The sequence below is a fragment of the Lactuca serriola genome, chromosome 4, assembly GCF_051521515.1.
Source record: "Lactuca serriola cultivar US96UC23 chromosome 4, Lser_US96UC23_V15, whole genome shotgun sequence".
Classification (NCBI taxonomy): Eukaryota; Viridiplantae; Streptophyta; class Magnoliopsida; order Asterales; family Asteraceae; genus Lactuca; species Lactuca serriola.
Window position 1 is genome coordinate 11,329,004 of NC_136411.1, and position 14,848 is coordinate 11,343,851.

General features: G+C 33.6%; 2 protein-coding genes across 2 annotated transcripts; both read right to left on the minus strand.

Moving 5' to 3' along the window:
• Window positions 1–4,085: 4,085 nt before the first annotated feature.
• LOC145101030 (metalloendoproteinase 3-MMP-like) lies at window positions 4,086–5,456 on the minus strand. Its single transcript, XM_079038200.1, has one exon. It carries the CDS (start codon window positions 5,319–5,321, stop codon window positions 4,242–4,244), a length of 1,080 nt encoding a protein of 359 aa, XP_078894326.1. The 5' UTR covers window positions 5,322–5,456; the 3' UTR covers window positions 4,086–4,241.
• A 4,531-nt stretch (window positions 5,457–9,987) lies between these two features.
• LOC145101031 (uncharacterized) lies at window positions 9,988–12,556 on the minus strand. The gene is made up of 7 exons (XM_079038201.1): window positions 12,051–12,556; window positions 11,678–11,818; window positions 11,217–11,582; window positions 10,880–11,122; window positions 10,697–10,789; window positions 10,417–10,617; window positions 9,988–10,345 (listed from the first exon to the last, which is right to left on the minus strand). The coding sequence occupies exons 1-7, from the start codon at window positions 12,354–12,356 to the stop codon at window positions 10,133–10,135; spliced, it is 1,563 nt and encodes a 520-aa protein (XP_078894327.1). The 5' UTR covers window positions 12,357–12,556; the 3' UTR covers window positions 9,988–10,132.
• Between the last annotated feature and the right edge of the window lie 2,292 nt (window positions 12,557–14,848).

Genomic DNA, 14,848 nt, shown 5'->3' on the forward strand with positions numbered 1-14,848 from the left:
GATCCTACTCTAGAGCCACAACCAAACGAGGAACAGACAAGAGAGCCTAGATCAAGAGTCATCGGTTTATCCTACATGACTATATACAGTCCTAAGGTATCCCTCTACTAACAGATAACCAAAACTAGTGGACCGGCATTGGTGCCTTCGACCCACGGGTACAATGAGGCGAAACTCACTTGAAATGAAGAAACCCGAGAACACTGTGATACACTCCCTGCTACACTGCTTTCTCCCGCGGATCTACTAACATCAGAACCATATAAAATCTTAATCATCAATCAAAACCCTCAAGTTTGACCTAAAGTCAACCTTGGTCAAAAAGTCAACGGTCAACAGAGTCAACAAAAGTCAAAGTCCAAGGATGGTTGACTACGCCCTACATACTTAACTCATGCCCCGTGTACATGGGATGGCTTAGTATGCCTAACGTACGAAAATTACGGCCAACATACTCGAGTTGGTTCCATCCTTTCCATTAAGCACTTAATCCCTTAAGGACTTTTCACCCAAACCCAGATCTAGCCTCAAAACATTATCGTAAGTTATAAAGTTTTCACCTTTATGACTTTCCATGGCTAAGGAAGGTCCAAAATCTAAAACCCTAAATTAATCCATTAAGACATCACAACGCTTGCATGGAAGGGATAGAAAGACCAATATCACATTTTTATGGTTCCTAATAGCTCCATTATGGATAAAGTTTCCTACTTGATCCATTAGAATGGTCCCAACAAACAAGATCTAGTCTTTAAGTCATAAAGGTACCAAAAATGCATCTTTTTCATCTTAATCAATTAAGTCCAAGTCTCTAACCTTCAGATCTGAATCAATATGATGTTTAGATGGATAAAGTTTCCAAATTTATCCATAACAATGTCACAAACTTCCAAGATCTAAACTTTATGCACTTAAAGCGACCATAAGCTCATAACACCCAAAACTAGTTAGTTCTAACAATTTCATCATCAAGATTCAAACTTTATACCTCCAGAAGAAAGATCAAGGTGAACAAGGTCTAGATCTACAAACTCAAATGCAAGCAACGCTTTTTTAATGAGTTCCTTCTTCTCCAAGGTGCACCAAGAGCACTCCAAAGCACTTAAAAACACCTTCTTTTTGCTTATAATGCTCAAACTAGGGTTAGGGTTTCAAGATAGGGTGTTGAAGAGGTGGAGGCTGAGATAGAGTGGGTTTGGGGAAGTTAAGGAGCTGAAATAAGGCTTCACCCACAAAAATAGTGTTTGGACACTGACAACATACACCTAGCGTACTAGGGATGCCCTAGTACGCCCAACGTATGCGGCTAACCTAAAAATCGCCATAACTGCAAATAGTCGTAACTTCTTTGTTCCAACTCCGTTTTCAACGTTCTTTATATCCATGGAAAAATGTTGAAGAACTCTACAATATTATCTAAATATCCTGGACTAAAAACTTATCGAGCAAATATCCATATTTCATGCAACCCGACCTATGACTTTTCCTTTTTTACCCTTCGGCCCAAAACACAATTCAAGGGTTAGATCTCTCAACCATCATTACCTCCTTCCACAAGGTCTAATATTTACCTCCTTAAGGTCCAAAGTTTTCACACAATCAACTTCCAACCCACGACCCTGAAATAAGAAATGACGGGAAACAGGATGTTACAATTCTCCCCCGCTTGAATTAAACTTCGTCCTCGAAATCAGCTCTCGCTTCCACTTCATAATGCAACTCCTCACATCAACCAAACTAACCGAAAACCTGCAGATTTGATTGGATCGAAACCTCCTCGGCCAAACATTGTCATGCTAATCACACACATAGGTGCACCATCACGATGAGAACCAACTGGTCACATACCAAACTATGTCATACTCCTACTTGGCTCTGACAACCCTGCTTAGCTATCTACTGAAAACACTTGGGCTTAACCTTGATCCACTAATCGACAACAACACTCGAGCCTACCCTCGATCCACTAACCAACAACAACACTTGGGCCAACAAAAATTAACTGATCCTACCAGGTCTTCGCGTCGTATCAGACCTCCAAGCCCCAATCAAACAAGAACATACAAGGAAGCCTTCATCACATTCCTCAACCTGTGCTCCTAACACCCTAGAGCTCACTAAGTTTCGTGCTTACAGTTTTCAGTTTATGTTTTAGGTACTTCGAGTGCAAATGGGAAGAGCTCGGGGTGATTGTAGTGCACACACTATCTTGTTCAACATTCATATGATTACTCTGATATTTTATGATGTAGTAATATACTTTGATCCATCTTGGATGTATGACAATGTTTTGGATTACCGTTTTATAAATTTTAAAATGAAATTTTTAGATCTTATTTGTGGGATGTTTCACGTAAATGAATTAATTTTCCATAACTAAGATTTTGCATTGATAATGAAATATATATACAAGATACAAAATAAAATGGGCTACATGGTTAGACTAGGCTATATTATCTATATGGGCTATCTTTTTTTTTTTTTTTTAAATCTAACATACCCTAAGTTACTCCTAATGTCGCATATGTCTTAGACGGGACTTGAACCATCGACCTCAAAGAAGGAGGGCAAATCCTATTACCATTGGGATAGATAACAATACAAACTAATAAAAAATGAGACCCTTAACATTACAAATTTATTTTAGTAAACGAGGAGGCACCTCTTGTAAAATTTATTAATTAAAAGAGATATTACAATTGCAAGTCAGTGACTCCTTACTAGGGGTGTAAACGATCCGAGTCGATCCCGAACCTAACCTAATTTGTCCCAACTTGTTTAAAGTTATAAAAGCTCGAGTTTAAGTTTGGCTCGATGCAAGCCTCATTAAAAAAACTTGAGCTCGACTTGTGAATTATCCAACAGGTTTAGTTCGTTTCGAGATGACTTGTGTTACGAAACAAACCAAAGTTCGACTTAAGGTTCGAACTCAAGTTTTAGTCAAGCAAAACCAAAAAACTAAGACTTAGCTTACTAATTATTAATTAATGAACTAATTTGTTATTTTTTTTAGCTTTAGACTCAACTCCCACTTTATACAAACTTCTTGTCCTTTTCTTTTTGTTTGAGCAATAACGTGGGACAATATTCTTCAAATAAATGTTTTTCCAAACTTCAAAATCTCTACATTTATTCATCCATTCGGTTGTGTATTTTTTTAGATTCAAAGCTTTGTAATTAAAATATAATAATCAAATTTTAATTAACATGAAAATGTCTCCTTTTAAATGAGGACTATAAAAAAATCCGAAAATATTATAAAATTGAGATTAACCGCATTTAATATAAGTTCAAGACACATAAAAGCCCTAACCATATTTCGACTTGTAATCAATCCATGTAGACCGATAAAAAATAACTAGGCACTCAAAACAAGTACATATTCGAGCATCATTAACAAACTCATTATCAATCTCGATTCATTTCAATATGAACAACAATTTAACCAATTGGATTGATTAGAATATACCGAGTAATAAAAAATATATAAAAATATGGTCCTAAAAATTTAGACGACCTAACCCGTCGTCCAAATTGTCCCACCTATGACCTATTGGCACGCCCTTAATACACTAGCTTGATCCACAGTGATTCAATCAACTCAGCTTAGGCTGCTTGTTGATAAAATTTTGCTAATTAAATCATAAGTTTTGACCTCAACAATAATTCACATACAGATTATAAAGTACACGTTTCTACTCTAATAGCTATTTCAGTTTATTTGTTTTTATATAATATTTTGGAAAACATTCGATCTGATTCCATAACAAAAATCTAAACCACACCTAAATTTTGTTTTCTATTAAAACAAGAACCTTTTTCAGGAAATATAAGGCAGCAAAAAGGGTCTCCTTGTTGGCATGATTACTTATGCGATAAGAAATTAATCAAAGAAAAAACGTGTGAAGACATTGAAAACATACTAAGAAAAAAACATTTAAAATGAAACGTATAACTTCTTGGTCTAAAATTGTTTAAAATATAATCAAACATTCAAACCTTTATTAAAAAAAAAAAGCCGTTATAATTTTATTTAATATATTAATTATTTATAAAACTTAATAAAAGATTACAGATATGAGATATTCTCTTAAAGAAAACAATGTTTCATTTTACAATAATATATAATAACAGAGAATATACAAAAACAATAGTCAAAATACAACTATCCTCCTCAATAACCCGGAATAATCATTGGGAATTTTAAAATAAAATTAAAAAAAAAAAGAATATTAAAAATTTTACAAAACAAATAATGTTAATCCAACGGCCAAAAATATGATCTGGACCACTACAGACGACATGACGTGGGCCCCACTCATTTCCCTCTCGCCGAAGGATGGTCCGGTTGTACTATTGCTATCAGGGTTTGTACCGTACAACACCTGAATGCCTTCAACGTCGTCTCTTGCGAGCTCTACTTTCCGTATTCCCGACGAAATCGTCGGAAACATGATCGCATCTTCCACCGACGAATGTCCGAGACCCAACAGATGTCCAATCTCATGCACCGCCACTGATTCCAGATCCATCGCAGACGGAGATCCAGACGCGAACACATCGTCGATAATCCAAGTCTCGTCGCTGTCAAGATGTAGTAATCCTCTCGGCGGAGCAAATGCATGAGCTAATGTTCCCAACACTCCGTCGAAATCCTCTCCGTCTCCGTGGTTTCCACCGTAGAATCCAATCTTAAGGTCGGCGGTGTTGTAGTTATTGCTTTCGGTAAACGTCAACGGTGTCCACTCCGACCACCGAGCGAAGGCGTTAGTGAAAACACGCTTAACGTCATCGGTTAACTGATTTCTCGGCTCAAACGCGTATGTCAAATCACGTCGCGACCGCGGCCACCGCGGAGTCCCAGGGAAGAAAGAATAATGAGCAACTGTATGTCCGGTCATCGACGCGGCTTTACCGGAGTTCATAGTACTAGATCCGTTAACAATATCCGCAACTCCACATCTCGGTTTTAAGATCTGCTTCACCGTGGATTCATCGAGTTCGCCGGTAGCATTTAAATTGAAATTGAGCTGGTAATTTTTCACCGCAGTTTCAAGCGCGTCGTCGTAGTCGTCGGTGAAGTTTTTGCTGATGTTGCCGATGTATCCGAAGTAATGAAAGTAGTTTTTGAGTTTGGAAATACCAGGAACTTTCTGACCCAAATGGCAGCCGGAGAGATTGTTGAAGCTATCCCAAGCTCCGGCGGTGATGTTTGGTAATAACGACGGTGGAATGGATGAAACATTGGGGAAAAAATGTGGAAAAGCGGTGATTGAGGAGGAGAAAACAGAGAAAAGGAAGAGAACAGCAGCGATCTTCATTGTGTTAGTATGAATCTGTGGAATGAAGTTTTCAGTTTTGTATTTATGGAGATTAGAAGAAGGAATTTGTCAAAATAGGTCGGAAGGAAGAAAGAGAGGAGAAGGGCGGCCAGGACTGTTGTGGGAATCGTTTTAAAGAAAATAAAATAAAATAATGAGAGTGTCGTTGTCTACTCGCATTTTAACATTTCTTTGGTCAAAACCCAAAAACCCAAAACGAGTTATATTTCAAAATAAATACGATAGTTTCATAATTGAGAAATTAAATATTATTTCTATACATTTTTGTTCCTATTAATCTTTCTATTCATTTAAACTATGAAATGTGTTATATAATATTTTAAAATATCATTAAATTTTATTAAATAAACATTAAATGTTATACATGTCACCATTTAATTGGATACGATGATATATAGGAATAAAAAGTAGGAACAATATTTTAAAAACCAGTTTTTTAGTTGAACCGGTATGATGACCAGTTCCCAGTTTAACCGGTTTGACCTGAACCGATTTCCATATTCATGGCCGGTCCAAACGTATATGGGGCACAGGGTAAAAAGAAAAAAAAGGGCCCCTTATAGAAAAATATAATAAAGATTAAAAAAAATCATTTATTCTTCACTATAAACATGTTCAATTAGCAATAACAATCAAGTCAAATTATTTATCTTTTGATCTAGTTTGAGTATAAACCAAATTTAGGCCCTACAAATCATTTAGGTAATGTTTTTTATATATACACTACATAGCCAAGAAATTTTGGGCCCCCAAAAAATGTGGGCCCTGGGCGGTCGCCCGGGTTGCCCACCGTCTGGACCGGCCCTGTCTATATTTTTCATGTTTTTTTTTTTATTTTCCTACACATACATACATATATAAATTATGAATTTGATATTTATAAGTTCAAACATTAAAAATACATATAAAAATAAGCTGTACATGAATCCAAATACATTAAAATAACACATAACCATAAGTTTTAGTGTTTTACATCAATCCATATACGTCAAAAAGAAAATAAAGTATAATACCGAAACAAAATATAGTTTTAGATGAATACAAACACATCAAAAAATTTATAAAATTTACCATATGTTTTTATTTAGAGAAAACTAAACATATTTGAAAAAAATCACCAAAGTTTATTATGTAAATGGTTCTTTTTTTCATGTGGTTTTATTAGGTTTAACCGGTTCAACCAGTTTATTTTGACCGGTTCAACCGGGTTTTTCTAAAAACTGTCTGGTTCAATCCGGTTCAAAAATCAATGTAAAACTGGTGATAGTTGAACCGCTCCCTCTCCCTGTTCTCGGTCCAACCGATTTGACCGGCCGGTTCAAACCGATTTTTAAAGCATTAAATAGGAGGATATTCAATTTCTCTTAAAGAAAAAGGGACCAATTTTCCAACGGGAATAATGACTTGGTCAAATCATTTAACTAAATTATGTTCATTTTGTACATGCAACTTGTCTTACATTATAATAATACCAAAAATAATTCAATGTAACTGTGAAGAGAAATTAAATATTCTTTATTACATATCATCATATCCAATTAAATGGTGACATGTATAACATTTAATGTTTATTTAATTATATTTTAAAATAATTGATATGACACATATCATCATTTAAATAGATAGTAAGAATAAAATGTAAGAGGATATTTACTTTCTCTTTCTTTAATCCTCAGAAAAATCTTCCTTATGAAATATGTAAAATTAATAATTTTTGGGTTTTATTTGATATAAAAATATCTTTAGACATTCACAAAAATACTACATAATTATTTGAGTATGTAAATTAATTACCTTATTTTTTTATATCACCATGATGTTCAAAATATGATATTCCGGATAAAAAACACTTTGTTTGAAAAACAGTTAGATAAGTAAGATGTGATATCAAGATGCAAGAGTTCTATATCAAGATGCAAGAGTTCTGAAATATGATATTTCAGACATTTTTCCATTCCGGACTCTTTATTTGACATGTCTGAAACATGGAGAACATGTTCGTAATGTAGCATTTCTAACTCTGAAATGCTATGTAACAACTGAATCTAAATAAAAAAATAAATTAAATTATATTTAAATTTTATGAATACTCTTACATTATATCTAACATGTTTAATAAAAATTGAATTAAATAATTGGAGCATCTCAAATATGAGTTTTTTTATGACCTACAAATATTCATTAACCACTTAAAATCTTTTATTGGAGCGTATTTTTTTACTTTTAAAAATAGCAACCCACTATTAGGTTTCTATTTTGAAAATATAATATGGATTATTAAGGCATGTTAATTTGATTTTAGAGTTAATTGTGCAACTTTGATGGATTTGGAATGTAGATGATTAAGTGATAAGTGCATGAAGCTTGGAGGGCTAAGGTGGAGAATACACAAAGAGGCATTCGAATACGGAATACAAGTATGACTTAGAGCATAAGGTGTGGGTCGTGTAGCTTCTTGTTGTGGTTGAGTTGGCAGCCCATAACGCTGTTATAACATCAAAAACACCCCCCCCCCCCTCTCCTTGTTGCATCTTGTTGTGGTGCTTCTTGTTGTCTCCATGACAAAAAAAAAAAAAACGTGATCACCTATTAGCTGCCAAATTATTTTTCTCTATCTCTCTCCTCAACATGGTGTTATAACACCATGAACACCACCTCTCATCTTGTTGCTTCTTGTTATAACACCACTTCAAGTTGTCCATACTATATGTTCTTAAGCATATAAACGTTAAGTATAAGAATGTGGCTCAATTTCGTCATACATTCAAAATCACTTTCACTTTCTAACTAAAACTGTTCTCCTGTTTCTACCTATACTAATAACTAGAGTTTGTTAATGCATTTCAGCATTTGTGATATAATGAATCTTCTAATGTCATATATTCTTTGATCATCAAATTATATGTGAATTTGTTTCCATTTACGTATGGTTCGTATTTGTTCATGTTAAACACCATTGAAATATTTATGTAATTAGTTAAAGCTCTTGGTTAATTACTTAAATTTGATTGTATAATTGTGAACTCTTGGTTAAAACTAGTTCACAACTGTTACTTTTATCAACCACTTAATATTTTTCAATCACTTAATTATCTATTGTGATATTACATTTTACGACATCTACTTAATAACACTTTTCATTTTATCTCGTTAATCATCTTTTATACATATATATGTCTAAAACATCAGTTTATAATATGTTTCATATAAGATGATAAGTATATGGTTATTAAAAAGAACTTGAGAAAAGCTTTTGGATTGGGATGCTTTATAAAGATAGGCTTTACCGAAAAAATAATATAACAAAATAGATATTCTCTAAAAACATTAATCATTATAAAAATGCTCTTATTAACTCGATTTTATTAATGCTTGACTGGAACGATCCGGGTTTAAAAGCAAGCAATTTGATAAAATTTTGATGCATGCGTCATTGAATACAACATTCTAGAACAAAAGTTACAATTTTATAAAATGGTAAGAGACTTTTGAACAGTTGAAATAAAAGGAGTTCGCAAGGGTCACAAGTTATCTCAATAATTTCTTGATGGTATTTAAATGTCACTCGCATCTTTTAAATCGATTTTAACATCATTAAAAGAAAACATACTCGTGTGTATATCTTTTTTTTTTTTTTTTTTAAATAGTATTGTCGTACTTAAAATTTCAATTTACGCATATGACCCATCTTTATGTATTTATTAGAACAATATTTATTCAGAAGTTGAATTTAGGATTTGACATGTTCACATAAAACAGTAAAAACTGTTATCTTTGATTTTAATATTAATGTCTACACCTTGACTTTTGTTAACCAAGTACGGCCAGAATACGTCGTTGGTAGAAACAATATAATATAAAAATATCGATATCTTTGTCTAGTACGAAAATCATGTACCAGGTCGTTGGTGAGAATACTTTTTTAAATTATTTTAATTATTAAAACTAAAATTAAATTATTTAGTTTAAAAGTTTTTGTTTTGACACATTCTTGTAGGTTTAATTAAATAAAGAACTTGATTGTATACATATTTTGGATTGGATTAACGATTACTATTTACGAACGAATATAATTAAGTGATATACGATAATCAACATATGTTCACCTGTACTTATCATTATAAGTAATCATAATACTAATATGGGTTTCTGATCGAAATAAACGAAGAAACGAGGAAAAATGTAGACTTTTGACTTTGAAATTTTTATGCCAATTTAGAATCTTCTATTATGGATTGTAGTTTAAATGAGGATCACACCTTAAAGAAGATTCTTAGACTTTTAAAATACCTACCTTTTTCAATAAGGTGGTTGTGGAATTTTCAAAGATAAAACGAAAAACTTATATTACCAAGCAATTGTTGGGTGTTGATTAATCAAAGAAGTATTAAATATCACAAAATATTTTAAATAACTTTGAATATGACAATTCTAATGAAATATGTTGCGGTGTTCTTGATGATTTTTAAAATTAAAATCTAAAAGAAACATTCGATTTTTTTTTCGAAACAAAAAGACAATGATATTTTATTATTTTATCAAATTCTTGTTGGAAAAAAAAATTATTTTTTTGTTTGAACAGCAAGAAAAATATAATAGATAATATGTCATAAAACTCCCATCACTATACACAAACAATAACAAGTAGAAGAATCCCTACTTATGCTTACGCATACTCTCTTCTTATATATATTGTGAGCATGGTTACATACATACAGAAATGACAATATAGTCCAAATCAAACATACATGACAATTTTACGAAAAGGAGCTTACAATTTTTTTAGAATATTAGCAATGTGTAGGCCTCTCATAAGTTGGAGGGAGAGAAGGGCAGTTTTCATTCATATTGGAATATGGGTGTAAGGTGTTGTACAAAGGTAATTCCATGCGATACTTCCCAAGTATTTGGCAGAATGGAAGCTTATCATCACCATTGTTGCACCATTTTGGAAGCCTTGTTTGATTATTCTCAAAGATTTTCAGCATATAAGCATCACGAATCTGTAAAAACACAGAGCCATGTTTAATAGCTTAAGTAGAAATATTTTTCCTTATAAATTTGAAATTCTTACAGTGAACTCGGTGACTTGAATAGAATCTGCAAAAGGCCCAAAAACTCCAGCAGCTTTATATATTTGAAGAATAAAAGCAACACAAGTTGTAGACTTTCCATCGCTATACACCCATTCATCATTCTCAGGAATTGTCATCAATTCATCAAAAGATATGCCTCTCTTTTCTGTCTCTTCCAAAATCCCATACAAATCCAAACCCTAAAACCAAAATAAATACCTTAAAGAAAAAAAAAATACAAACATAAATCTTTGTATAAATTAGGGCAAAATCAATTACCTCTGTCCCAAGACGCATATTTAGGGCTTCATTCCACATATTGGCAGCATAAGCAGGCTGCATCCTAGTCCACATAGACATGACAGAAATCACCTGAAATATGCAAAATGTATTCCAGACACTTAAAACAAAAAAAAAATGATAAAATATTAAAAAGTGAGAAAGTGAGAAATGGAAACTGACCAAGTGAGCATCAATAGGTGGGGGATAATTGTCACCAATGGTATCAATCCAACTAAAAATCATGTTATGATAACCATAAGGTTTTCCAGACATGCTCAAAGCATATTCCCATGCTGCAGTGTTATTCCATTTTGCACGTATCTCAGGATGTAAAGGCAACAAAGCTATTTGTGGGTTTGATTCATCTTTAAGTGCCAAATCCCACCATTCATCCCATGGAATCACCACAATAATTTCTTCACCCTACAATATAACCATATGCTCCAGAATGCATCACCCCTGTGAAATTTGTTTTTTTGGAATGTGAGAAGGTAAAATGGTAATTTAGTCTTTTTACCTTTTCATTCTCGTGTCCTGATTCACCAACCCAAAGATTTCCCAAATCGTCCTTCATACAAACTGCTGTATGACCAGCAAATGCCCCTGTGACCCATTTTTCCAATGTTTCAAAGCCACCCCATCTTCCTCGGATCTTTGAAACAGCTAGAAAATCACCAGAATGAACATCATCTGGATTGATAGTTGCACGCCATGGCTTAGATCGTGTCTCAAAAGTAGCACCCATGTGAGTCTTTAGAAATTTTAGGTTTGCATCTTGGCCCCATTTTGTGTTGGCAAACAGAGGCAAAACATCAACTAAAGAAAGCAGTGTTCCTAGCATTCCAGAAGGCATCAGAAATACAGAGACTCCATGTTGCTTTACCTGAATATCAACAATGGATGATTGTAAAGTGGAATTAAGTCATGAATCAGACCAAAAAGGATTATAAATCTGAATTTGATGTGGGTGTAGTGTACATATTCTAACTCTGCAGGTTCCTCCCAGGACTCAAATGGCAAAGTATGTTGATTTGCTGCGAAGTAGTAGTCCCAGGTAATCCTGTAGGGTGTTGCGAAAACATAGAGATCCATACATGTCCAACTGTGGGCTTCAGAAGTCTGAAGAATATAAAAAACAAAAGCAAGAACATGATCAGAATCAACACAAATAGGATCCTTATTCATTTGGATCAAACAAAAAGGGGGAAAATTGACCTATCTGTTTGATTCGAAATTCAAAACTACTCTAGAAACAAGCTAAAAACTTAATTAAACACAGGAAAAATAGAATAAGGATGAAAGGAAACGAACTGATTTTGCGCCAATTAAAGACATAGGAAAGAGACGGAACCTTGAGATGGATGATCCCGCCTCCCAAACCACGATCATCGCCTACAGTGAAGTCCATACGAGCTTCATTGCCATGGAAACAAGCACCTTTCCACTGAAGTGTCCCGTTGTTCGGAGAAATCGTCCCGACGAACGACGGCAACAAATCCACCGCCTTACCAAAGCTGTTCATAACAGGCCACGAAATTTGACGAGGTAGAACAGGTAAGACATCGTTAACTCTAAAAGGCAACTTCAAAGCTTCACCGAATTCCGAAACTGAACCTAAACCTAACATTAGCATACACAGCACCCTCCATAACCACATCCTTGTTTGTATCAACAAAGCTGGAGGATGAACTTGTGGAATCCTAAAGAATTTGTGAAATTGGTGCAGTGTATGTTGACGATTTTAATCCATTGAATGATTGGGAGTGTGATTTGGCTGATGAGATCGATGAATTGGGGGTTGATTTTTACGGTGAAGTCAAAGTTTGTAAGGCGTCGTGAGTATCGAGGTGTAGACTTTGATCGGTTGATTTTAGGAGATACTGTGCTAATTTGTCTGTAATTTCAGACTAGGAACTATGATTTTCAAGTTTTACAGTATGGTCCTCGTAGAATGCTCTTGCTTCACTCTAGCACCTCATAATTCATAAATCTCTGAATAACTGAAGTTCAATAATATAGATTTCAAATAATTTCTAAAGCGTTTGATCTTTTAATGAATGTAATAATGTTTAAATTTATTTACTTCTTCAGAAATATTTAATGACTACATCAAAGAATACAATAAGTATTCAATAAGAGAAAAATAGATTTGGGTTGCAATTTGTATCTCCAAAAACTTTATAAAAGGATGTAGAAATATTTTTTTACTATATTTTACTTTGGGCCAAAAGGAAAAAAAGGACGGTGGTTGCTTTTTGAGAAACATTGCTAAAAAGAGAAAAGTTTATAAGAATATGATATTGTATTAACATTATTTTTGGACGTGTCGTTTAAAAAAAGACTTTGGTTGATATGTATATGCCAACTTATTTTTTTGATTTTATTACAACATGGTGTTTGATGAGACCAACAAACTAATTTTTTTAAAAGTTATTTGAAATAACTTATGAAGATTTTTCCACAAGTGCTACTGTATTTTCATTTCCCAATTAATTTAGGGGCGTGTTTGGTACGGAGCTTTTGAAAGCGTTTGGGAGCTTCTAGCTTTTAGCTTTTGACAAAACGCTATAGTTTAAACAAAAAGCTTCATTTGGCAGTACGAGCGTTTAGCTTTTAGTTTTAACAAAACGCTCCGATTCTAAAAGCTACTTCATGTAGCTTTTAACAAAACGCTCCGAAGCTTTTGAAAACAATTTCCATAATTACCCTTAAAAATATATTTATATATTTTTTTATTTTTAATCAGTTGTCCTTTTATGTAATTTTATATATTTCAAAAGCTTCCAGCTGCTTTTGTCAAACATTAATATAACAAATAAAAGCTACAGCTTCCTGCTACCAGCTACCAGCTACACGCTACCAGCTACCCGCTACCCGCTTCCAGCTAACAACTACTTTTGCCAAACACGCCCTAAATGTTTTTATGTCATTTTATATTTGTCATCTAGTTTACAAACTAGCTACTTTGTTTTATATTTGTCATCTAGTTTATAAACTAGCTAAACTAGCTAGTTTGTACGGATCACTATTACTTTACACCAGCTACTACCATGTAGCTTATTAGGTAAAATGTAGGTTTTTAATTAGTCTGCAAAATACAACCTAAATGGAAAGATGAAAAAAAAAGTAAAGGGAGATAAAATAAATGGGGTAAGTAGGGGTGTAAGTAAGCCGAGCTACTCGGGATCGACTCGTTAAAAGCTTGACTCGAGATCGAATTAAACGAGTCTTAGCCGAGCTCGAGCCTAAATATGAGGCCCGTTTATTAAACGAGCTCGAGCCGAGCTTCAATTAATGGGCTCGTGAGCCTATATATATATATATATATATATATATATATATATATATATATATATATATATATATATATATATAGAGAGAGAGAGAGAGAGAGGCTCGTTCAGGCTCGATTAGGCTCGCGAGCACACTAAATTGTTCACGAGCCGAGCTCGAGCTTCATTTTAAGGCTCGAATCAAGCTCGAGCTTCCTCAAAATTAAACGAGCCAAGCTCGAGCTTGGTCAGGCTCAGGCTCGACTCGGCTCGACTCATTTACACCCTTAGGAGTAAGTTTATTTTTGGAAAAAAAAAGAAGGGAAATAAGCATATGTAGAAGTGTAGAACTAGTGCATGTTTTTGGATAACTCAAAATTCCCTATCTAATCTTATTATATAAAAAAACCGTTTAGATGCATCAAATAGCAACTTATTTTATGCCGATTTACATTCTATGTAGAATAAAAACATAGAGTAATTTTCATCCATTACAAAGTACAAACTGTTGGAATAGTGTCTAAGGCTGCAACTATATTAGGCAAATATTTGATCCGATTGTGCATGGTCCTTTTGGGTTGCCTTCACCATAGCAACTTGATAGGATGATTTATTAAGAGAGAGTAAATATTATTAATATATTATAAGAATAATATAATGAATAATATATTTGTTATTTGATTAATATAAGTCATAGAATTAATTAGAATTAATTTGGTGACTTAAAGAGATTAATTAAATAAAGGGGTATAAACTGTCAATTGTTTGATAGTTAAGCTTTAGACTGTAAATCCATTAGGATATGCTTTGGACGAATTCTAAGAGTATTAGGATAGCTAAAATCGTCCATATGCTTATCTATGGAATGGATTTGGAT

Excerpts from the sequence above, each read along its gene's own strand:
- LOC145101030 (XM_079038200.1), bottom strand. The coding sequence starts at position 5,321 with ATGAAGATCGCTGCTGTTCTCTTCCTTTTCTCTGTTTTCTCCTCCTCA.
- LOC145101031 (XM_079038201.1), bottom strand. The coding sequence starts at position 12,356 with ATGTGGTTATGGAGGGTGCTGTGTATGCTAATGTTAGGTTTAGGTTCA. Across the intron at positions 10,790-10,879 it reads CACCTATTGATGCTCACTTG|GTGATTTCTGTCATGTCTAT; the intron begins GTCAGTTTCCAT and ends TGCATATTTCAG. Across the intron at positions 10,346-10,416 it reads TTCAAGTCACCGAGTTCACT|ATTCGTGATGCTTATATGCT; the intron begins GTAAGAATTTCA and ends GTGTTTTTACAG.